This window comes from Thunnus thynnus, chromosome 2 (assembly GCF_963924715.1).
Source record: "Thunnus thynnus chromosome 2, fThuThy2.1, whole genome shotgun sequence".
In the NCBI taxonomy this organism is placed as follows: domain Eukaryota; kingdom Metazoa; phylum Chordata; class Actinopteri; order Scombriformes; family Scombridae; genus Thunnus; species Thunnus thynnus.
In genome coordinates, this window is record NC_089518.1 from 28,170,803 (window position 1) to 28,196,874 (window position 26,072).

Genomic DNA, 26,072 nt, shown 5'->3' on the forward strand with positions numbered 1-26,072 from the left:
CTCTGTGGCTCCGCCATACAAACTGTTGAGCCGTAATGGCGTGAGTGGCGCAGCACGATAACCGTTGGTTTGGGAATGACGGGAGGAGGGCGGACTCGCTGGGACGGTTTCCGGGGTTTCCCTTCCTGGGCTGGGACAGCGGCGAGAGGCAAAAACGCTCCTGTCGATTAAGATTATCTCAAAGTTACGCTCAGGTAAGGCACTGCTCGGTGGTTTGTTTGCTTTTTTCTCCCCACAAACTGTTTGTTTGAAGCGGAGCAGGAGGAAGACGACAAACTGGAGAGTCAGTTGAAGCCGAGCTGGCAACATGACACCAGCCGCGGTAACAACTGTTGCTTGCTAAAGTTTGACATGTAACGTTAACAAAGTTTCACTGCTGTGTTACCACTTAAATTTGGTTTATCAAATGGTGTTTAAATCGAAAATTAATGTTAAAGCTCTACGGTATGTACGTAGCTACGCTGTTTAACGCTACATATAAATTATATGCCATTGTCCCAGTTGATGTTTGGTAAACTCAGTTAGTGTCTGACAGACTGGGTGTGGTGGACATCCAAATGTTACAGAGGCCTTCACACACGTTTCAAACTCCCCTGGCCACCGACTGAAGCATTGTTTTATAGTCTCCTTCATTATTTAACCCAGCTGTCCTACCAAACATATCCTCCTCAAAACAGTGGTGATAGCCCAACACCTAGTTAGAAATCATTTAGAGCTTTTGAGTTTATTTATTGTCCAATTGTCCCACTTCATACTTGATAACTGCAGGGAAGCTCTCCATTTAGTGGGCCCTACATTAGTCAAAACCATATAAAAGCTTATAAGAAGGGGCCATTCACAGCATTGACTTTCACAAATTTCCTGTAAGTCCCTTTTGTATAACATTCCTGAAATCGCCTTCTAACATCCGATTAATCCTTGACCTTTGATTGTAAAGCACATTGACGCAAAATAAATTTCTTGTTGAGACAACTTCACAATAACATAGGGAAACAATAACATATTCTCATTATGTGTCTGTCTAAGATGTGGCGGAGGGCCACTATTGAAGAATTATCATCCATCTTTGATTGTGTTTTTGGCTCGGTGGAAACATGCATATTTCACTTCCTTTCGTGTTGAGTGGTGAACACTATGGGCACGATGGCAGACCGTGTGAGCTGTAATCTCAGGCTGGCAGCTGCCCTTTTATTTTAGAAATAACTTAGCTTTTTTACCCAGCTGAACACAGATTAGTTAGCCATCAGAAGGACAACATCTCTAAGTGCTGAAAGACATCCCGGACCTCTGATCCAGCACCTTCACCGCTCTCTGACCTTTACCCTTCCTGCGACCTTATCTCGCCAACACTGCCCGACACAGGAGCTCCAGGGAAGACATCTGTCTGACGCTTAAAACTACAAGGGGGTGGTTTTCTCCCGCTTTCCACTGTAGTGTGAACGGAAAAACAAAACCTGATTCATGTTGACAGAACCAAGTGGACCAGCACTATTGTGTCAGGGGTTTGAATGATGATGTTACACAGCAGGATACCTTAATTCACCAGACTGTGTGTTTAAAAAAAAAAAAAATACACATCTTTAAAATAACTTTGACAACTCAAGTAGCTGTATTAGTTTAATAGCAGTCATTGTTGATATCTGATTTATTTTTTTACCCACTGCATGCCATAGTTGAGAAATTAGTTGAACTAAGCGTAGGTGGAAATATGTAGATACAATGAGGTTGTGATGACTTCAGTTTAGGGCTGCAATTAACATTTATTTCAATTATTGACTAACTGTTTTTTTTTTTTTTCAATTAATAGACTAATCTTTTAGTCTCTAAATTGCAACAAAAAAGTGAAAAATGTCCGTCACTATTTTGGTAGAGCTCTGTGACATCTTCAAATTATTCATTTTGTGCAACCAACAGACAAAACCCAAAAATATTCAGTTTACAATGATACAAAAGAAGAAAAACAGCAAACTGCAACTGGTAGATTTGTCAGTTTTGATTGATTCATGAGTCAAATGATTGATCAGTTATCAAAATTGACAGGGCTCAATTTTTCTGCCGTCCAACTAAGCGTTCCTGCAGTATTTCAACTGCAAATATTACTACCTGATAATGTATGAGAGATTAATGGAGAATATAATTAAGTATAATATGGCTGCAACTATTATTATCATTATTAATCAATTAATCATTTGGTCAATAAAACTTCAAAATGAAAAAAAGGTGAAAAACACACATCACAACATCCTGGAGTCCAAGGCGACATCCTTAAATTTCTTATTTTGTCCAACCGCGTAGTACATAAAACCTCAAATATTAAATTTACAGTAACGTAAGACCAAGAAAAGCAACAAATTCTCACATTGATCGCCTTTAACCAGCAAATGTTTGGCATTTTTGCTTGAAAAATTACTTAAACGATTATTTGATTATCAAAATAGTTGCAGATTAATGGATTAATCGACTAATCTTTGCAGCGCTAATGTGTTGTTATTCAATCCATAATTAATTAATGTGTATGTTCATCCATTCATTGGCGTTCTCTCACATACAAATACCCATCGCTCAAACATAATTACACAAACTCAAGGCCAGAAATTTACCAGCATCTTTTACCATGACCTCAGTTTTAGTTTCACACTTAGTCAGTAATGTAGAACTTTTTTTTAATTTCACCTAAACTTCATTGTATTGCAGAGCAGCTGTGTGAATAGTTCAATTTTATGGTAACATTTGTTGCTGTAAGACTCCCACTAGTTTTTAGTCATTTCCTATCCTGTCCCCATCATCATAAACGGTCCATCCTGTGCTTTAAACTCTGTGTATGTTTGTTATGAACAGGCCTGCTGGTTTCCTCATGGTTGAAAGGATTTTTCATTCCGCCCATTGTGGCTTTTTTTCCTTTCTCTGGACTAATATGAGAACTAAAACCACGGCTTAAAAACCAGTATCATATCTTTATTACTGTTGCCAGCCACCACTCCCTTACATCCCCAATAACTACTTAATTTACATGTGCCAAACATCACTTTTTTATGTTCAGTTAACTGAGTTTACAGTATGTGGGGTCTCTCACGCTGTGATCAGTTGCCAGTAAATTACCATTTTTTTTGTTGTTATGCCACTGAGTTCACTGAATCTCCAGGGTGTGAAATTATTGTTCCAATGTTTCCAGTAAGAGCAGAAAGGTCTTAATCCACAGAGAGCGTGTGTTGGGACCCCTAACATTGCCTGTCTGGAAGGTGAATAGTTCTACTAGTGCTGCTGCCCCTTCATGGCTTCAATCCAGCCAATAAATCAACTGTAAATGCATTACATGCTAAGAACTTTGGCTTTACTAAGGTGGCATTTTTCCCTTTTGGCCCAAACTGTTTAATCTCCCCAATGTCTGGCCTGTTGATAGCTGTGTGTAAGCAGCTCAGCAGCCCGGCCGATTAAATGGCCATTATTAAGAAAGTATTATTGAAGTGTACCTCCCGCCTGTCTGTCCTGTAGTGTTGTCTTTGTGATATTACCACTGTGATATTGGAGCGGTTTAATTAATCGGCTGCCAGACTAATACTGGTTCCCACAGAGCCTGTCTAGAAATAACACTTTGGGTGTGTGTGTGTGTATGTGTGTGATACACACTGATACTTTTGTGTTGGCCCCCCCCTACATTAACTCAGATGCTAATTGACAATGAAAACACACTCATTAATGTCATTCATGTTGTGTTAAATTTAGGGCTGAAACTAATGATTATTTTCATGAATCACTTACTCTGTATAAAATGTCATAAAAAGTAGTAAAAAATCTCATCACAGATATTTACTTTACTATTATAGACAACAAAGAAAACTGGCAAATATTGACATTTGAGAACCTAGAACCCAAACATTTTTGGTATTTTTGCATGAAAAGTGACTTAAGCGATTAAATGATTATTATAATATTTTGTATTTAATGTTAATCAACTAGTTACTTGACTAATTGTTTCAGCTCTAAATGATTAAGTTGTAGATTGAATTTCTGGATTCGTGCTTTGGTGACCCAAACGGACGTGTTCAGATTTTATTTATTTAAATGTAATGTAAGTTTATTTGTCTGACTAGCAGTCCAAAATCCAAAGATGTTCATTTTGGTATCATAAAGGACAGAGAAAATCAGTAAATAAATATATTTGAGAAGCTAGAATCAGTGATTACTCATCAATATTAATTACATTTGTGGCAGATCAATTTTTTTGTTTTATTGTTTTTTGTTTCACTCAAGTTAAATTAGTGTCATAATACTATTAAATGGTTTCTATGATATTTACGTTGGGCACAAGTGCCTAATATTAGTGATTTCTTTTCTTTTAAGACCCCTAAGCTCCTCATTGGTGTGACTGGCTTCACCTTTTGACCTCTGCGTCCCTAACTCGCCACTCCTCCACCCTGAATTATTGGTGTCTCCCCTCGCTGTCCCGCATGTGGCCAGTCGTGAATGTGGTCAGAGGTGAGACACGTGTTCTCCCTCCTTCCCCAGCTGAGCTGCCCTGTATAGGAAAGGCTTCAGGAACCAGACGGATAAACAGCTATTGTTCTCCGTGCGGTGAAACCACCCTGTCAGTATGACAGATCTCTGCCCCCTTTCATGTAGATACAGTTGCCGCCCCCGCCAGCTACCAGCTAATACTTTGAACAGTGTGAAATGGTTCCCCAAGTGTCCACAAGTGTGTGTCACATGCCAGCAGAGAAAGGTCAATTCAGGTTCCCATGCCACCTTTTTTCCCCCCCTCGACTAACATTACGTAACCAGAGTGCATCTCTGTTTGGCAGCGTACGGCGGCCTGCCTCTTTCGAATGCTTATCACACTCCACCTATCAAGGGCCAGTGTGTTGATGATAAAATGGAGCCTGTTCTTCCTGCTCAGTCATTATGTAGCTAATTTATCAAGTGGGCTTGTTGCTCTGTCGTCTGCTCAGGGTTATAGAGTGAAGCAGGAGCATGGGGACGACAGGGTTGTAACAGTTTAATGGCGGTCTGGGAACAAACGTGTTGCCCAGAGCTCTTAATCTCTCTTCCCTCCGTGTGATAGTTCGACTTAACGGGCGGTGTAGTCGTCAGCGTGAATGATCCGTCGTGTGCGAAGGGTGGCTGAATGTGCGGCGCTGTTGGACTCACAGTTTGTGAACATAAACATCCCGCGACATCCGGCGGAGTTGTGTTTTGTGATTCCTGCCTGAGAGAAAAATGGATCCATATGATGACGATATTAAGATATTTGTGATATAAAGATAAAGCAGGTCGTATTTCTCTCTGGTGGATGTATGGAGGCCTTGCAAAGTCTTATTTGGGATGGGTTATATGACAATTTAAACCATGAGGAGATGTAAATTTGTCCACTGTATCTCCAAATCAATTAACAGGACAGATTTATGGCAATATTGGATTAGTTATATGAGTTTTTCATCCAATATATTTGTCATATAGCAAATTTGCTGGATTAATCAAAATTGACATGTTGTCTGCTTATTCTATCTCCATTGATTTTCTTAACTTTATATACTGTGTATCAATATTGGTGGAGGAATTCATGTTTTTTGCCAGACCACTGGTGTAGTCTGGTAGCCATGACCAGACTCTATGGATGTGTGTGGATTCTTGTCACACACTGTGTCATTTTTAAAATCTCATCAATATTAAGTAATTACTGAGAAGAACATTAGCATTACATTACTCTATGCCAGGTACTGGACTTGAAGTGAATTTCTGTATTAGAGAAAATCTTGAGTGAGTTGTTGATAAGGATTTTAATCAGTATTCCTGGAAGAAGTGTTTTTCTGAAGAAGGAGTGAAGTTAAACGGAACCTTCTTAAGGCGGTTTATCTGGTGTTGTTTATCATTAACTCTTTTTTTTTTTTTTTTTTTTTTTTCCTGGCAGGCTCTTCGGACAGCCAGTAAACCGTAGCGATGTCTCAATCTGGAGAGAAAGGGAAGGTGAGTGACGTACTGAAATTTCACCACAACACACTTTGTACACACTATACTGTACACTACAGATCATGACAGAGTACACACCGGTGGGGGGGGGGGGGGTTTCTAATAAGGCAGTGGTGATTCAGACTCATGGCACTTGTAATCTCATGCACACACGCTTGCACAGGCATCCAGAGAGGATATCCTGTATAAATGTAAGTCAAGTGTTTCATGGCTGGGCTTTATTGCCTGTTGGAATTTCTCAATGATATGCATCATCATCAATCTAACTCTTATAGACTCACTTGCACTTTTTACATATACACATCATAAACTCATGAAAAATGTCAGGGAGGAATTGGTTAGCAGATTTACTGAAGAAATAGTAAAATGTAGGAGTGCACATGCTGTATCACAAGAAAAAAAGTAATTGCCATTTTCTAAATGTGAGGGATTACATATTTTTGTGTCTAGTGTAATGCTTCCTTATTAATTGCTTGTTTTTGTTGAATAATTTGTATGTTTTTTGTACCCTATAGTTCCCAGATGCAGCAGGTTATGTAGGGTTTGCCAACCTCCCAAACCAAGTGCACCGAAAGTCTGTGAAAAAAGGGTTTGAATTCACCCTGATGGTTGTAGGTGGGTGATTACTCTCTCAGATTAATTAATTTAGAGACAGATATATTATTTCTTTAGACAGTAGAGCTGTATGTTTCTTTTCTCTCTTTGCTTTTCAGGGGAGTCTGGTTTGGGCAAATCAACACTTATAAACAGCCTGTTTCTTACTGATCTCTACCCTGAACGCTACATCCCTGGTGCTGCAGGTATACTCCCCTGTACACACACACAAGTACATGCACACACAGATACGCACACTGTAATAATGGAGAATCGTCTGCTGCAATGTCTCCAGCAGAGCATTATTTCAACAGGAATGTTGGGAATGTCTTAGTCTCAGAATATGACCTTGCCCTTCTTATGACTTGACTTAGGTTAGGGCTTGTTTTGGCTTTAAAACAATTATTCAGGCCCTCCCTGGTCATTCTGCACAGATAAGAAAACACATAGCTGTGTTAGGTGACATAACCCATGATTTCACTTTTCAAGTCCCTCTTGAAGCATGTGGCTTGTGTAACGGAGGAAGGAATGTTAAGATATTACTATTATGACTCTACTCGGGTACTGAAGCTCTTTTATTTCACCCGCCAATTATTCTCATGCTCCCACTCAATAGAGAAGATCGAGAGGACGGTGCAGATCGAGGCATCGACCGTGGAGATCGAAGAAAGAGGAGTGAAGCTTCGCCTCACCGTGGTCGACACCCCTGGATACGGAGATGCTATCAACAGCCAGGACTGGTGTGTTTGTATGCTGTGGAGGAGTGAGATGTGATAACAGCTTGGGACATGTTTCCTGCCCAGTGTGCTCTCTCATCCTCGTCTCCTGTCCTCTATAACTCCCTCTCTCAAGTTTCATCCTAAACTCCCTTATTCTCTGCGTCTCCTCCCTTTGCATTCCCTCTGTCTAGACTTCCTTAAAGACATTTTTCGTGTGTGTATGTGTGTTTGCTTGTGTGGCATTCTCATGTCAGTGGTGTCAACGCAGCCTCCAAGTGAAGGATCCACTTCCTGTTGATTAGCTTTTTATGACAGTATTATCAGACTCCTTGACACATGTACTTTCCTATGAAAGCTGCCAAAGACATAAAAGTTCAGAAGAGGTCAAGGCGGAGAAAAACAGTAATTTCTCCTTTGATTCCACTCTGCACTTTGTGTCTATTGCATTTCTCTCGATATTTATATCATTAAAGATTAAAAGTAAAATAAGTCATTAGGAATTGAGCGCTGCTCAGACATAGAAGGCTCTTTAACTGAACACAGATCGGTTAAGTCAAGTCTATGAGTAGTTTTCAACAAACAACAGTCTGTTGGTATGTTCAGCTACCACACAGCGATAATAAAGCTTCAACAAAAATATAGGACTTAATGTTGACCCTAGAAAATGTCAGAATGTTTGTTTTTTCCTCTGTTAAAAAGATAAAAAATGGCAAATGTCAGTTTTAGTAAGAGATCACTGAGAACTGCAGTCACTATCAGGGTGGTTAACTTCTATCAACATGTTTACCTTTCTACCGCAAGTAGAAAGTTTGAAGCGTTTCTCATCTCACAGAAGATGAGATGAATTAAATTTTATATGACAGCAGTGATATATCTCCTGACACACCACTGGGTTACTTTGGGACTCCAAGCAATGTCTTGAAATATATATTTTCTGTATTTTACTCTGAGAAAAAAAGAACACTTCTCACTTCTAAAACTGATCATTGTAGTTGAGTAACATCAAATCTTCAAGCTTTTGACAAACTTCTCTGGTACAGTTCAAGTCTCTCATCTCTAGAGAAGCTTTAGTTGACAGTTTCTCCTTGACAACGAAGATCCTCTTTACTTACTACTTTGTCTCCTTCAGATATCACCACGGACATGATTTGGTTTTCCTAACTCTGTCTGAAACTGACAATAGCTCTTGAAAAATAGTGTTTACATGGTTATTCATGTGGTTATGTCTGCTTATTTTTGTTTTTATTTATGATGTCAGCTTTAAGACCATCATCCAGTACATTGACAATCAGTTTGAGCGATACCTTCATGATGAGAGCGGACTCAACCGAAGACACATAGTGGACAACAGGGTGCACTGCTGCTTCTACTTCATCTCTCCATTTGGACACGGGTAAACAAACACACACTTGTATGGACACCAACAATGAGCTGTCCAGCTGTGGTTTACTTGTGTTTATTCCAGTATATTCAAGATTACCTGATAGGAGAACTACAATATATGGTTAGGATGGTATATGGTGAACTACATATATGGCCTAATTTTGATATATTTAAAACCGGGATCTTTAAACACTCGACCACCCAGCACATTACCTGATGATGACAAATCAGAGCTTCCTCATTTAGGATGGAGGATACTTCTCGCTTTATAGGAACGCTGCTAGCTAAAATTAAACAATGAAAACATCGTCCTACACTTCCGACACTTCCTACATATCCTACACTTCCAGTGACCAGGATATAATGCTGAAGCGGATGTAGCCACCTACGAAAACTGCGTTGTCTCCCAGAGCTATCATGTCTTTCATTACATGTTACATTATCCAATTGAATTCTCTCTTTGCCCCCAGTTTCTTATAGGTCTATTTTTTTTCAAAGCTGTCTTGTCCTCTGTGTCCTAATTGTCATTTGTCTTTTTCGTCATCTTTTTCTTTCCTAGTCTAAAGCCTCTGGATGTGGAGTTTATGAAGGCCATCCACAGCAAAGTTAACATAGTCCCGGTCATTGCTAAGGCTGATACACTGACACTGAAGGAGAGGGACCGCCTGAAGAGGAGGGTAGGTTCGATGATTTGTGATCTACAGTTGCCTATTGTTTTCTATATACAGAATATTTCATCAACTTTGCCTTGTATTTGATTCTTGGCACAAGACGAAGCACTCAGCAGTTCTTGCCAGGTTGTTAGGGCTTTTCAGCCCTGTTATGTGATTGTTGTTATCCATGCAGATGCATGGTTTAGCAATTAAAAAGGGGATCACCGAAAAATATACTAATAATAGCAAAATCATTTATCCATCCCTTTTGGCAGCCCAGTGTAGACATCTGTGTATTCGTGTGAGAACGCACACATGTGTTTCCCTGGGTGATTACAGTGATATATGGCTTACATTTTTATGTTTTTGATTATACCGCCAGATTGTTCAAAAGTACAGGGAGGGACAACATGAGAGAGGAAAGAGTAGGAGGTACAGAAGTAGGAAAAGAGTGTTGTGTATATAATATAGATGGAGCACATCTCAACCAGTCTCAACCCGTCCCAGATACTTCCTTTTGGAACTTACCCAAGTGTCTGCCTGCCTGCACGCTCCTCAGCTTCCTGCTATCCAGAGGTGGAAGGACACAGTAGTGCGATACAACACACACACGTCACAGCAGTGTGTTCAGCTGATAACCTCTCCCATGCAAGCTGGGTTATTAGGGGGTTCCTGCTTCTGTGTTACTCCGCTCCTCTCTGATACAGCATCGGTATTCGTTTAAACACTCAAACCTCTGACATTTAAATTTGAATAATTTGTCGGTGAACACAGTAGATTAGATTGCCAGTCTTTTACCTCTGGGTTGCAGACTTCTTTTTTTTTTATCACAGCTCTGTCAACCTGTGCGTTTTTTTAATTGTAAGTCAGCCTGTCTCCCGACTTGCCCCTGCATGCTCAGACCCCCCACCTGCCTTTCATTCAGGTCTCGGAGCCGGTGGTCTGGCAGGCATTGGACTGCACGGCTGAGTCCAGCTCTGCTCTGTTCTCTTCAGCAGTGAGTCAGTTTTGTCGAAGACTCCCACAGCCAGACTGTTTAAAATCACTGATGCAGCATTTTAGAGAAAGAAAAGGTCACAGCTTTAGGACACATATATAGTCTCTCTTCCTGCATGTCCCAAGCCAACAGGATTCCACATTTATAACAGTCTGACAATGCGAGAGCTCAAGAATGGTGCTTATGCTATATTTTCACTAGAAGCAGAGTTGCTCCACAGAATCAGAGGTGAAATTCATACAATGTGTTGTCCTTAAGAGACCTACCAGCTGAATTATACTCTGTAGGTTTGTTTTGTGCTGTGACATTCCGCAAACCTTCTGAGTGTTCCTCTGGCACTTAAGATGAACAAAACCATGTTTCCTGCTACCACTGACCCCCGCCCCAAACTACAGAAAACCCCCAAGCTTGTTGGCTTTCTGATCCAGCTGGCAGCGTGAAGCAGGTCACCTCTCTTGATTAGAGTTTTGGCGCATCTTTTGTTTTATTCCGTTCATGTTTTGCCTCCTTATTGTCAAAGTGTATCTAGTAGTGGAAGAATAGAAGATCATGAAAGTAAGACACAAACATGGTAACAGTATCACTCTGATCTGACCTCTTTACTGCTGAGCTGTCCAACAGGGTTTGTTAACATGCTCCACTAAGTGTTCCCTTAACAGACATTTCCCACTGTACACGAAGGAGCAATTAGCTGCTGTAAGCAACAAAATGGCTAAACACACTCATATAGAACAAGTACTCAAATCCATAACATTCTAGCAATTAAAAAACATCAATTTCTACACTGCATTTATACATAAGTCTTTTTTATTTTGGTGAAACAATGAAAAATATTTGAATTTAGCTCAGTTGTATCTAATGATAGTGAATTCCTGGACAAGCCATTACAGTCAGGAAATAGAGTGGGTTAATTGAGCTATCTTCTCCCACATTTAGAAACGGCACCATGCGTCCCTAAAGAGGGCATATTTTTTGAGCTATCTCCTGTTTGGTCACATTTTCGGCAGACACAACTTTTATCAGTATTCTAGTTTGTAAAACATAAGTACGCTGCATTAGAGAGAGAGACAGAGAGGTACCTTTTTATTGCCGCTAAATTCTTCCTATTCACTTATCTATGTCCTTAATCTGGTTTCTGAATGTTCATCTAAATCTTTCCCTGTCCCAAAACGATTCTTCAAATTACAACTGAAACTGAACACAATTGTATTGGTCATCCTGTTTATAAAGTGAGAAATAGAACCACTAAATAAGTAGGTTTCCACAGGAAAGGGTGGAAATCCGATTACTTACTAATGTTACTTACTTATGTTAGACAAATTTGGAGTAATCAGAATAACAGGTCTTGTAAACCCACGATTTCCTGCCTTTACATATTTATCACAATAATCTGGTTTTTTGGGTGCACATAAATGTAGTCATTGTAAATGCGAAGCTTTATAGTACGGCCCATTCATCTCTGTAAGTGTCTCTGAGGTCGAACAAACTGTACTTGTTGCTTCGATCAGATTAACTGAAGTGGCTCTTAGGTATACACGCCTGATTCCTGCCATACAGTCCGGCGCAGTGGAGCTACGCACCAGGCCTTCCTTTGAGGTCAGAGCACCAGCAGCCAAGAACCTGTCAGAAAGCTGAGTGCAGGAGGGTGATTGATAACCCCGAGCTTTTCTCCCACAGTATTTATTAGTTTGTTTTTTTGCTGGGCACTTTCTCACCGTTTTGGAGCCATTTGTCTCTCAGTAAATGGGACCCCCTCCTCAAAGCATGTGCAGTCCTTTCTCCTACTATTAGGGGGAAACAGCTTGTACAGAACAATATAAGTTTCCTGCAATGTGTCGAGACTATTCCACTGACAAGACACAAGCTATTGCCTCGTGCAGCTCAGGTTCACGGACAAAGTGAACAAACCCCCCCATCGTTCAGCTTTCATCCCCTTCATTCTGCCTGCTTCTTGTCTAGTTCGCTTGTTTCCTCGCTGCTTTCCTCCCCTGGCATCGCCTCACTCAGCTGAATCTTGCTTTCTTCCTCTGCCTCTTTGTGTCCTCTCTCTTTTTCTTTTTTTAATTTGCTCTAATGCCAATTTCCTTCACCGAGGTCGCTGTGGTCTCTAGCTCATAAGTTGCCCTGAGGAGGGTATATTGAGGGGCTGATCCTCTCAGTCTGGGACCTTGCAGTCATATCCTGTGTAGGGCTTTAGTCTCAAACAGCTTTACTGGCTGTTTTCACTTTGAACATAGAGGATGGTACATAGCTAGTTCAGACTGGAACCTTGATGGAAGCAAAAACGCAAAGATGCCTACTTCTAGTTGAACAAAAAACTGCTATTTGTGTGTGTCCTTTTTTCACATAATTCTATAGATAAAACAATTAATTGATTTGTTAGTTTCATGTTAACAGTGTGGTAAAACAGCTCAAAGCAAAATCTTCAAATTTGGTGCATTCAAGTGCTGGTGTCAAGCTCAGACATCCGGGATGTCGTCTCCCAATGCTTTCTAAATGCAAAACTGTTAATAAACATTTCATGGTGTTTGTGTTTATCGCTTGCCTTTTTGTTGGATTTTTTTTTAACTTCATAGCTCATTCTGTTTGACAACTGAAACTCAGTTTTCAGATGTGGGATTTCCACCAGAACACAGTGAGCCTGGAAGACTTTTCAAAACAATCTAAGGTTTATAGAATTTTTACTAAAAGCTGAGCATGCCCTGTGATGGATTACCTATCTTACCAATCTTGGGCCCTAAAGGTTTTGAGTCTCTACATATTTCTTTTCATACTTTACTGAATGCATTGAAATCAGCTGCTATCTAAAAGAGAGAAAAAGCATACTCAAACATCTTCATCCCCACAGTATGCTTGTAACAATAGTCAGCAGTAATGAAGAGTATGTCTGATTTGTAATAAAAACATACAAAACACCACACACTAATTTCAGTGCAGTAATAAAAGGTTAGCAGAAGCAGAAGATGTGTTTATGCCACAGACTTCCAACCAAACAGTGTGATATCTTTTTTTTCTTTCTTTTGTGTGAAGACTAAAGGCCGCTCTCCTAAGCCAGAGGTCAGGGAGGGCTAGAGAACTAGGCTCCTCCTCTGTTCTCGCGCAAGGCTTGAACAATAACAATAGTTCAGCTCTTTTTTTTTCCTCCCTCCACTCGCTTCTGTGTTCCTCTCTTCTGTTCCTTCTCCCCACTTCTCTTGTCTCTTCCCTCAGCGTCCTCATCCCGTCTCCTTTCTTCTTTCTGCCACCTTTTTTGTCCTTCCCTGTCCATCTCTGCTGACTGTCTCCCATGCAGGACCCTCCTTGCCTCATGTTTGTCCCCTCAGCTGCCATATTTCACCCCCGGCCGAGGCGCTGTCACAGTTTTCCCCTCATTGTCTGGCTCACTGTCGTCTCCCCCAGGCGCTCCACCGCGCTCCTGCTGTGTGAACCAGCTCTACGGCCCCGCTGGGACACATTATCAGTCCCGGACTGTTTGCACCGGCCAGTATTGTCACTAGGTCTTCTTAAATCGAAATAACAGAAAGTGAAGCATTTTTAACACAGGGGTAAACTTCAGAGCTCTTGTCTGTTGAGCTAGAAAAGGAAATTATAAGGACAGTATAGGCGACTTATTCATGATGTTTAATTTTACCCCAGGTTTGATGTTCAACTTCAGTTCCCTCCAATTTTGATATACTTTCTTTGTGCACGTTTAGGCTGACGCCCCATGAGTAAAGGTTGAGTGCCTATTACTTCATCCTTACCTCACTCATCCTCTTGTGTGTGTAAGTGTGTGACTCCCTGGTCAGCCTGTGCCCCGTCTTTTTCCTGCCAGTGTTTCAAACACGCGGACATATTTATTTTTCTGCCCTCCAGCAGTCATTGTGCCAGAGCATGCTCCACGTCTCTGTGGATTTTAAAACAATAAATATGCGTTTTTCCTCACGGAGCAAACAGATCTTATACACACAATAATCATCTACTCTGAAGTGAAGGCAGACTACAGTAAGAAAACAGCAGGTTTCCTTGTTCCTTGAGAAACACTGGAAGATCAACCTGAATAGATGTTTTCCGGACTTTGCAGCGCTGCTAATGAGTCATTTTTAGCTGCCGAGATCCTTTTGATTACTAGACCAAGTCACAAAACCTGAAGTGTGGTTGAAATCCTAAACTCGCACTCACTGTCCCCTTTTTAAATCTCACTTAAATACAAGATTACATGAATAGCTCGATTGTTCCTCTCCATGCTCTTTGATCATAGGGAGAGGTGGGTGGTCTTAACTGTACTAATACTTACCCCAGACAATAGGAGGGAGTGAGGGTGTGTGAGTGTGTGCGTGCATGCGTGCGTGCGAGTGTGTTGACCACCGTTACTCATGATGCCTTCACGTTACTATGGCCGTGGCGACTTCCTCTTTATTTTCCTTCAGAACAAAACCAGCTGTTCTGGTCTGCTTCTGTTCCAGTCTGGACTGTCCGCTCAGTCTCTGACTCTGACTGAATATATCAGGAATGTGTTTCTGTGCATGTGTGCAAGTGTCTTTAATCCTGTGAACAAAAAGGTATTGTTTTCCCGGTGCTGCTACGTGTCAGTCTGTGCTGTCTTTGTACTTTTTAGATAATATCTAAGCGGACAGTCTGCAGGTCAGAGTGATTGAGGATGAGGGCATATTTTCAGCTTCTCTTGCCGAGCCGTCCTCCCTTTCTGGTGATCTGCTCACCTCCTGGAGCTACAAACCAAGCATTTGTACACCTTAACACATAAACTTTTCCTGGACCTGACGCCAGATTATACCAGTTCTGAAAGTGAGGCAGCAGTCAGCTATGTGTGTGTGTGTGTGTGTGTTTGTGTAGGAGGCTGGTATGAGGTCTAAATCCCTCCGACCCCCCCTAGATCAGGTATTGTTGGGGCTCCATCATCCCCTCAGACTCCCTGCAGGCAGGAGAGAGCCGGTTAGTTGAAAGGCGTTTCCTGGCAAGAGAGAAGCATTTGTTCTCATGTGTTTTAAGGTTAGCAAATTAAGTTTGGAAACTTTTTTTTTTTTTTTTTTTGTAAGAATAATTGCAGGAATCCAGCAAGACATCAGCTTTTACTTCTCCTTTCATCATCATCGTTTGTCTTGTAATCTTGTAGTTTAGGCATGTAATGTGTGTTGTTCTCCAAAGTCCAAAATATGAATTAGAGTGATGCACAGATCAGTTTGTTGTTTGTGGGCAGATTTACTTAAAAGCCACATTTGGCAGCAGTCTGCAGTGTGAACAAAACTTGAAAGACTTTAAATCATTAGATTTACAACTGGAGACGCTGGTGTTCATCACAGTATTTTTTTTTTAATGAAAAAGTGGGTTGGCCCTCTCTTTCATGTGAGAAGATACCATATTTTTGCTTGTCCACAACTCATTGTTGTATTTCACACAGTTTAATGGCTAAACAGCTGGAATACATAAAACCATCTCTCAGACTGGGTGGTGCCGCGTGGTTCTTCTCTGACCTACGACACACTGCATCCCTCCTGAAGCCTGATGATTTAGCTGCAGTTAGATTGTTCTCCTGATGTTAACTATAAATACGAATAACAAACATTTAGTGTCCAGAATAGAGATTTTTACATTCCACAGTTGAAAAAACTGTAAAAGGACACATTTCTTAGATGGAATCATGTAGCAATCCAGGAAACTGTTTATACGAGGTGGTAACCCACCCAGATCCAAACATGTCTTGTCTTGTGATCAATTTAGTCAGTAGATTAATACGCACAAAATATATGACATTTGCTGCATGAAATAGCACCTCTGATATTTTTACCTGGAGGTTTATGTTTTATTTTATTTACCTGTGTACAATATTTATGGTGTATACAGTATATTCATTTTTTATTTCAGTCGAGGTGATCTTTGTTTCAGGTGTGGTAGCCTGACTAGAGATCCTCAAAATATAATATGTGGACGTGTGTGCGAGCATGATTGTATTAAAGCTTTCAACAAATGTGAAGCAATAGGCAAAAACGTAGACAAGGAAATGGGCAGAAAACAATATACGGCATAAATGTGTCACTGGAACAATGGTGAAATCTGGTAATAATGCAATAAAACTTGCTTCTCCACATGCTAGTTTGAGTAGCGTAAAACTCTCACCTTGAGTTTTTATTAATATTGAATGCTGATGTTTGACCGTCGTGGTTACGTCTCAGTCCTGTCTACAGATTTCTGTTTTTTCCCTGAGTTGCTTATTTATGAATAGGACATATTTCATCCTCCATAGATACAAAATCAAAACAAATCATGGCACCTGCACATAATCAAAACTCAGTTCTATCCATACAAACCCCTCCCCCTAAACAACTTAAAAAATCTAACCACCCCTAGATATTTCTGTGTAAAATGAGCTGCATGAAATTGATTTAGAAGGTGCAAAGTACCTTTTTATTCACTGATATGTAGACTCACAGTTGGACGTACAGGAATCTCACAAGGGACCGAGATCTCTCAGGAAAACGGACTTAACGCTCACCATGGCTGGATTTTCCTTGAATAAACTCTGCAGTATTCGGAAAAAAGGGGCCCCTCTCCCTCAAGGTGTTCTCTCAGTATGAAATTAGGTTTAGAAGGGACTGAAAGCTAATCAGATACACTACCTCTAATGGCAGTGATGCACCGTTTCATTCCCATGGCCACTCTGCAGAAGCTGGCAAGCAACTGCGAGGTTACATAAACGCTGCGTAAACGTGCTGCTGGTCTGGTCCCTCCGAGTTCCCGATCCTTGCTCTTCTCAATCAAGGTTGATTAGTGTCGAGTTTTGATTGTTCGATTGTTTTGTTTTTCTGATTTTTTTCTCTCTCTGCATTGTTGATTTCCTAAGAATGCTGTGGTACATGTTTCTACTTCCAAGTATTGTTCCCTGTTAGAGTTTTAGTTTAATGGATACAAACACCATGCCAGGCCAGAGGAGGCTCAGCTCTGTCTTCAACAATTGCACCACAAAACTGTGTAACTGTGAGTGTGTGTTTGCGCCTGTGGTTACCTGTTATGTGTTCGCCACAATCCCCTCTTTTTGTTTCTTTGCTCTTTTCTTCGTGACATTTGTTTTCTTACAATGTTGTTTGTCCAGGATTCATTTCTTATTGCTTAGCAGGTGTTTGAGTCATTCGTATTTTTTTGTGGGTTTGTGAGAATGAGCAAATCATGAAAATATTATTCCCTCTGCAGGTTGATGGTTGATCCCTGTAATGATGGGTTTGCACCCTGTTTTATTATGATTGGAGGTTTTGGTTAGACCTGCTACGCAACTGCAAAAAAAAACCAACAAAAGTGTTTAGCCACGTCTCCCACAACGTTACCCTGTGTAATTATATCTATGTATAGACCTGCAGGTATGCTATATTTGGGCTACGGCTACAGTATATTTGATTCTGCTATTCCTAGAAGTGACTTTACACTGGAAATACATGTGTGGTATGATTCAGCTGCATTTTGTCTCATTTCGAACCCATTTTCTAGCCGGACAGCATCAGCCTCCGCCCTCCCACTTATAACTGCCCACCGTGACGGTATATTTCCACAAACAATACTTCATATTCAGCGATGTGAGCCAGAAGCATAGGGCGATAAATCTTGGGCTTCCTTTTCTAATTAATACTGAGGTAGAGTCTTGTGTGGCATTGTTTATCCGCCGCCCTGACAGCACTGAGTGGACCTGCAAGGCCAACCATAACAGCGCAGGGAGGGGTGGGTGGTGGGGGGCTGTATTATAGGCGAACAGGATGGTCATAAAATCAAAATGGCTCCCACTGCCAACATCTCCGTGCCAACGAAAATACACAACTACAAGGAGGAGGAGAGACTGGTGTAACATTAAGGATTATGGCCTACATTGTGTACAGTAAATCAGCAGGAGACAACAGGGATTAGCGTAGGCAGTGATTTTGACATCTGATTATCCCCGAGAGGTCTTGATTATAGGTGTCAGGCTGTACTAAGCACATGTTACAGAGCAGAATAATTCAGGTAAACAGCCATTTTGCAGCTTTTGGCTTAGCGAGGGCTGGCAACACGCGATTGCTGGTCATTTAGTGCAATGATCAGATGTTGTTTCTGGATATTGAATCGAGGTTCGCACTCGTAAAATATGTCCAATACACTGTCCTAGAAAAAAGCTTTATCGTGGTTGTTTATGCTGGTTGTTTAGTGGTCTTTCTGTTTAATTTTTCCTGTTTTATATCATTTTTATCTGAATTTGTCTCTATCTTATCTGCTTGTGTAACTGGATTTGTTGTTTGTTTCATTTTTCCTGCCATTGTGTCACATATGTTTATTTTCTCACTGCGAGCAGAGTTTCCCAAAATTCTCCACGCTCTGCCCCACTGGAGTGATGTTTATCCAACGTCCATGTTGGAGAAATCTGTAAATCATGTGTGAGCGAAGGAAAAGAGGTTCTGGTCTTGTGTCACGCTCTCTTCTGAGTCCTGCAAAGCCTGTTTGTTTTTAGATCTGCCCCACAACAATACCCAACTCTCCCCGCACACACACTATCTCACACACACTGCGCGCAGAGCTCACTGAGAAAACAAGCGACAGCCATAACAAGGGCTCAAACAGGAGCTGCGCTCTGTAGGAAAACCTGCTCTCACGTCCCAGGCTCCTGGCTAACTCACCACTGTCCTATTATACACTACAGTACATGAAAGTCCCCCAAAAAGTCAGGAAAACAACACTTGACATTTTTTGGCTCCATTACACAAGACTACATTGTGGATTTAAAAATGCTGCTCTCTGGAAAACAAAAGAAAAATGCGGCTTTGATGTTTAGAATAATAAATACGGACATCTGTCCCCGAGGTAGTGGTGAAGAAAGCTCCTTTGTTTTAAACTTGTTTCTTCACCGGTCGGCCTGCAAATAAAGGAGGTTAAGAACTTTGTTCTCTGACTCTTTCAGAACTTAAACACACACAGACGGTTATTATTTTTCACCTGCCTTTCTGTCTCACCCCTCTTTTCCTCCATAGGGGGGCTTTAATTAAATGTGTTGCTGCAACAACAGGTACTGACTCACACCCTCCTATTAGTCTACGCAGCCCTCTTACTTTCTGTTTATGGGTCAGAGCTGCAGCTGTATTTTTTTCCCATAACACTCAGAATGTGAACAGCTCATTTATATATTTAGATAATCTACTGAAATCTGTGTAATGCTTGAATCACTTGAGAAATGTTCAAGTGGCAAGAATATTGTCAGCATGAACGGGCTGTAGCTTTCACTCACTTTAGATTCAGTTTTACTCACGGCAACAGTTTTATTAAGAGATATTTTGAAGAAGAGGAGAGGCAGGGAGAATGTTTACTGGTTTCTTTTAGATGAAGAGACTTTCATCTTTTTTCCTCTGAGTGGTTTTAGCACACATTTCCTTTAGAAAGTGTCAGTATCTGCAGTGAAACCTGCAGGGTTCAAGAGTCCAGTTTTCCTCGTGCAGTGGGACATATCAGGAGGTCACAATGAGGTCACGACCCCGGTTGGCTCACCCCAGCTGATGTGTTTCTGTGTTTCCACCTTTCAGATCCTGGACGAGATCGCAGAGCACGGGATCAGAATTTATCAGCTACCTGACGCAGACTCTGACGAAGACGAGGAGTTCAAGGAGCAGACCAGAGTCCTCAAGGTGAGAGGGGACACGCAGCTGACTGCCAGCTGACGTTAAACTACGTCAGACATTTCCATCTGCTGGTTTAGCGATAGATACCAGTCCCTTCCCATTCATCCTTGCTTCCCTTCACTGCATCCCCACGTCCCTGATACCTTTATTGCCCATATCTCTGTCCATATCCCTTCCTCTGACTTTGTCTCGCTCTGGGGTTCTCTGACCTTTTATCTTCCTTTCCCAGGCGAGCATTCCCTTTGCTGTCATTGGCTCCAACCAGCTCATTGAGGTAAAGGGAAAGAAGATCCGAGGTCGTCTTTACCCATGGGGAGTTGTGGAGGTGGAGAATCCCGAGCACAATGACTTCCTCAAGCTCCGCACCATGCTTGTGTGAGTCTCCCTGGCAATAAAATTTCCTGAGCAATATGATTTAGGGAAGGAAAGTCTTTTACAACCTTGACATGAGCTCTTCCTCATTAAACTGGTTGTAAAGTCCACTAGAGATGTTTAAAATAAAGCTCTGCTGCCTCCTAGTGTGTGACGACAGGATCGCATGTCTGTTTGTTGCAGGACCCACATGCAAGACCTGCAGGAGGTAACTCAGGATCTGCATTATGAGAACTTCCGCTCAGAGAGACTGAAGAGAGCGGGCAGGTGAGATGCTGGTTTATATTTTCAAGCTTCTCTGTTTCAAGAAAAGTTTTAAACTTTTTAATTTTAGATTATTGTTTTTTTTTGTTTGTTTGTTTGTTTTCCTTTTTTGGTGAGATGTCTTCAAAAGTCCTTTTGGGGTTTTTAAAATCTCACCAGCACAATCCTTCTTTACTTCTTTAATGCGTTTATGAGTTTATTTTTGTGTCTTGTTACTTAAATTAATTAAACTAAACTTGTGTGTTTTGTTTCCATGCAGAGCTGTGGATGAGGATGTGGTGGATAAGGACCAGATCCTGCTCCAGAAAGAGGCAGAGGTAAGGACACACGTAGCTCCGAGCAAACTTTGTCTTTGTCCCTGGTTTCACTTTGTGCTTAAATGGGTCTTGGGTTATCTAATAATAACTGGATAGCTTTAAATAGAAGTGTGCAAGCCCCAAAAACATATTAAAGGATAGGCTCAGATAATACAATATTCAAATGCCATATATATGCTAAAAGAGGTTTCATTCACTCCATATTGGCAGTAAAGCTATTCCTTCCCGCTATCCACAGTTATCCTTCATCACAAACATGCGTTGTAAACTTCAGCTGAAGGTAATACCAGGCTTCAGCAGTCTTGAGTTACTCAAATGGAGTGGGTAACTTTTCAGTGTATTTGTGAGTTCTGTGTAGGTTTGATTCTTGGAGAGAAAGCTGACAGTAAACCTGCACATGATTACCAGTATGTGTCCCTTCAGCAAAGAAACCAGGAAAACAGAAAGAGACAACCTAAGAAGATCGATTTGTCTTACTCAGAAATTAACATTGACTTTTGCACCGAAGGAGGACTGTTGATCTCCTCTAGTCTTTCCTACAATGTGGTGGCAAAATGAAGGGATTTGCTTAATGGTCATTATATAGAGGAGTAATAGTTGCAGTGACCATCAACTCTCTCTGTGTACATATGAGATGTGAGTATTTGAGTATTGTGATAAGACACACTTAAAAAAGTCTGCACTTATCCTTTAAAAAAAGCAAGAATCCATATTGGCTGGAACACAATAGGTAATAAAGTGTGAATGCAAATTTATGCTGAGTGTGTGGAAAAACTGCCTTGTCATCTTTATAGCACTTCTCTAACATACATGTGTGTCCCCCCACCGTTACAACCCTGGTTTGAATCTCATTTCACCAGCAGGAAGACTTAAAGGTCAAACCAGGAAACTTCTCGATTCTTTACAGAACAGTCTTACTATTTATTTTCAGCCCCTATCTTCTATATGTATTGTTTACATTTTGGTCCATGCAGCCTGCACGTCACCAGGCAATAACCTGTTTCCTGATTGCTCTTGATTGGCCTGTTTGTGTTAATGCTGCACTGCACTATAGTGAATGGGTGGTGTGCAATCAGAGCTGTTTGTAAACAATGTGCCCAGGAAGGATATGCCATCACTTCCTGCCTGGATGTCCTGGCCCAGTTTTATGGTGGGAATGACCTCAGTAATGTTTGGTGCCCCAAACAAAGCTGGAGAGACAGTGGTCCATTTGTTTACGTGGTGTCAGGAGTTACAGAGGAAATATATACAACAGTAACTATTGTTACTGCGACTCATACATGAGTCAGAGACAGTAATGCTTTATTGTACAGGTGCCTCATTTCCTAATAATTTCCTAGAAAGACACAATGTATAACTGTTCTTGGTTCCTGGAAAGAACCATATGGTTTGGTTATTATATGGAATATTATATGGAAAATAGACACAGTGTTGAATTGGTACATTTTTAATTAATAATTTCCAATTATTCCAAGTATTGTAACCTAGAAGGTGCAGAACATAACAGAACAGAACTTTCCGTAAAATTTAGCATAGTTTTCTGTAATAAATTAATATTTACTTTGATTGGAACTTTGTTTTTCAATTCATTTAAACAGTTACCAAGAAACTTTTTGGGCGTATCAACAACTGCTGAACTCGACACAATTGTGTGAATACTGAATAACATCCTGGTTCTTTCTTAAACACTCAAATAAATGATGTGGTATTATAGGCACTATCCCAGAACATTGACTCTATTTTCCACATAATGTGTCCCAAATGACATAATTAATTCCAGGAAATATGGAAGGAAATTACTAAGAAATTACAGAACCTGTCAAATAAAGCGTTCCCAAGTTACCTTGAATATGTTCTCACACTTTACTTAAATATTTTTTCAGTTAGTCTGTCTCTAACCTAAATTTATGTCCAGATCATAAGTTCATTTTCACGATTTTTCAGACAGAAAGTAAAAAAGGGGATGTTGCCGCTTTGTTGAGAAAATCATCTCTTTAATATGAAGCATGTGAAGTTCTCTGCTTAGACACAAGATGGCGACATGTATTAAAGTGTTTTTCAAATCATTTACTTATTTATTGGCCTGTAGTTAAATTAACATTAACATTTATTTACCTTCCGTCCATTATTCATTTATTGTTTGGCATTGGTTTTATGTTTCATTAATTTTTAAACAGTTTCTTCTACCGCTATTACAGCCATGAAATAAAAAGTAATAATTATTATCCATTATGCTAAAACATTTTATTATTCTTCAGTTGACTGAATAAAGTTACAGCAATGTAGCAGCATTTTACCTTGTAAAAGTGAAGAAAACCTTGAAATATAACTTCAACTGATAGTCCATGAGATGCTTTTTCATTTTGGTGCTCATTGCTTCTGTGTTTTTGCACAAGAGATCACCTGCCGATCAGTCAGTAAGTGTTTGGTATCGTTTTAGTCTCAAGTTTATTCAGTTTCTATAAATAGAGCTTTTTTCTTTCTGTGTTCAGTCATTGTGGTCATCACTGACTACCCACATAGAGCTCCAAAAAAAGTAATACTTGTTATGTCAAGGTTTTGGTTTTGCTTTTAAACCCATATCAGGTTAAAAACCATCTTCACTTGATGCTCTTTTTAAAGTAAAACCAAAACCTCTCAAACAGCAAAATTGTCTCTGTCATCTAACGCCTCCACGCCAGCGACCGCCATGGTCGGAGCCATTATGTCTTCAGGTTGTTCGTCAGTTCATCCCATTCTTGTGAACGAGATATCTCAGCAAGGCCTTGAGGAAATTTCTTCAAATTTAGCACAAACGTCCACTTGGACTCAAGGATGAACTGATTAGAATTTGGTGGTCAAAGGTCACTGTTACCTCACAAATAACTCAAGAATTCATATGCTAATTATGACAAAGTTTCACACAAATGTCTAATAGGATAAAATGATGATTTTATATCCAAAAGTTCAAAGGTCAACTTCACTGTGACATCATAATGTTCTGCAAAAACACTTTTCTGGCCATTAACTCAGGACCAGAAGGGGAGATTTGGTCAGATACTGAATTAATGACACTAATCTTGGATGCCTACCTTGAATCTGTGGTGACTGTTTAGATCTTCTGTGCTGCCGGGTTGAAGATGTGTGTGAAGCGTCCACATTTTAGAATTTATAGCTTCTTTGCAGCAACATCCATATCTGAAGCTTTGTCTACTGTCATGGCTACAGCTTTGTGTTCTATGAGAATCAGCTTTATTGGCCAAACATGTGAACACATACAAGGAAAATACACTTAATATCTTTTAAATCCGTTCAAACTCTTCACTACAAATATTGTATGAGTCTGGACAGACATAGAGGTAAACTGTAACTTGACGGGTTTGTGGAGACAAACAATTGCGAGGCGGTACTTCTAGATTTTCTACTCTTACATTCTAGATATCCGTTATATCCTGATTACTCATTTCATCTTCTGTTTATTCCAAATAAAATGTTGTTTCAGCTGCCAGAAACAGGAAACACATTTTTTCCCTGGAACGATCTTTTCGTTACTGGATGTTTAGAGAATATAAAGTTTATTGAACTGTGCTACATTTTCTCAGTTACTGCTTTCAGCAAAACACTTTAATCCAAACTTTCTTATATGAGCAACAGTAAAGAACAAAACTTGATTTGTGCATCATCATGATCTGGTTCCTGTTTTTCTTTACATCTTGTAGCTGAGACGCATGCAGGAGATGATCGCTCAGATGCAGGCACAGATGAAGATGAAAACAGACGAGTAAAAGGGTCGAAGCAGAAGGGAGGCACAACACACGCACACACACACGCACACACACACACTCCTGGTCCTCCTGGTCCTCCTCTGAGTCCATCCCTGTCTGCTGCCACCATCCACCTTCCAGGAGTTTCCACATCATCATCTCCTTCCCTCCAGTCATCCATCCATCAGATGTTCAGGAGCTCCACACTGATGTTTTTTTTTTTTTTTAATTTTTCTTCTTTAAAGACTCCACTTAACAATCATGTATCAACTATTTTGTGATTTTGTGTGTCCTAGTTTTCTGCGAGCGACTTGATAGACTTAAAATACAGTGAAATGTTCGAATAGTGGATGATAATTGTTGTTAATTTAATCTAGATCTTAACATTATGGTCCACAGAGCTGCCAGCGACAACGGTACTAAGAGGTTTTGCCATCACACTAACATGTTTACAGAAATGAGTCCAGTCTTCAGATGGCACCATTTTCCATTTATTTTGCTGTCAGTTTAAAACTAGTTTTGAATATTTTTTATCTTAAAAGTAAAGAACTGTTTGCTTCTCATGTCTTTCTATTTGGCTTATGAGTAATTCTCAAGCCCAACATCTTTACCTCTTTCAGACCTTCAGTGCCTCTTCATCACTTCACAACTTTAACGTTAGCCAAGTGCTGTTTGTCTCCATCTGATAATGCAATAAATATAAATATCACCACAGTAAATGTGGTTTATAATGAGGTTAACTTTCCCTGTCGAGAATGAGGAATGTGCCGTTCATGTGCCGGGATTTCAGGCGAAATATTTGTCCTTAATTGTGTTAAAATAGAAATTTTATTTTGTAGCCAACAACGCAAACTTAAGAAGTTGGTTTGTTTGGTTTTTAGGATGCAAAGCTACTAAAAACAAGTAGTGAGAATAATACTACACTGTTAATAAAGACAAACACTCAGACTGTATGGAAATGTTATAAAGTGCCATGTTGTTAATATTGTTATGATGTTGTCGTCATCGAAAGCTGCGTGATCTTAGTGTCTGTGCCAAACCACGACTACAGACTGAAAACTAATCGCACTCTCCAGTCTGGAAACTAAATATGAGCTCACATTTGCACCAGTGACGTCATTAAATGTGTAAAATGTGACGTGTTTGTACACTACATGAGCAGTCCGTCTTTATACTACTTGGGCTTTTCCACTTTATAAAATCAGATTATATTATGTAATTGTTGTAAGTGTAAACTCCCTCCAGCCTTCTGTCAGCAGCAGACTAAACCGTTTAACTTTGCTGTCACTGATGTGCCATTCAGAATTTCTGTTTTGTTTTTCTGTTTTCTTTTGTTCTTCTATGCAAATATTTGTCAAAGGTACTAAGACAAACATAATTATTACTTGTTAACCATATTTCCGTTTTTAGGCTTCAACATTTTTTTTTTTGTATTTCTTCTTA

General features: G+C 40.2%; 1 protein-coding gene across 1 annotated transcript; it reads left to right on the forward strand.

Moving 5' to 3' along the window:
- The first annotated feature begins 71 nt into the window (after positions 1-71).
- Positions 72-25,830, forward strand: zgc:63587 (uncharacterized protein LOC393431 homolog). Its single transcript, XM_067614359.1, has 12 exons — positions 72-194; positions 5,906-5,961; positions 6,480-6,579; positions 6,678-6,764; positions 7,175-7,298; positions 8,536-8,670; positions 9,220-9,337; positions 19,838-19,939; positions 20,163-20,308; positions 20,489-20,572; positions 20,829-20,886; positions 24,585-25,830. The coding sequence occupies exons 2-12, from the start codon at positions 5,935-5,937 to the stop codon at positions 24,648-24,650; spliced, it is 1,047 nt and encodes a 348-aa protein (XP_067470460.1). The 5' UTR covers positions 72-194; positions 5,906-5,934; the 3' UTR covers positions 24,651-25,830.
- The last annotated feature ends 242 nt before the right edge of the window (positions 25,831-26,072 follow it).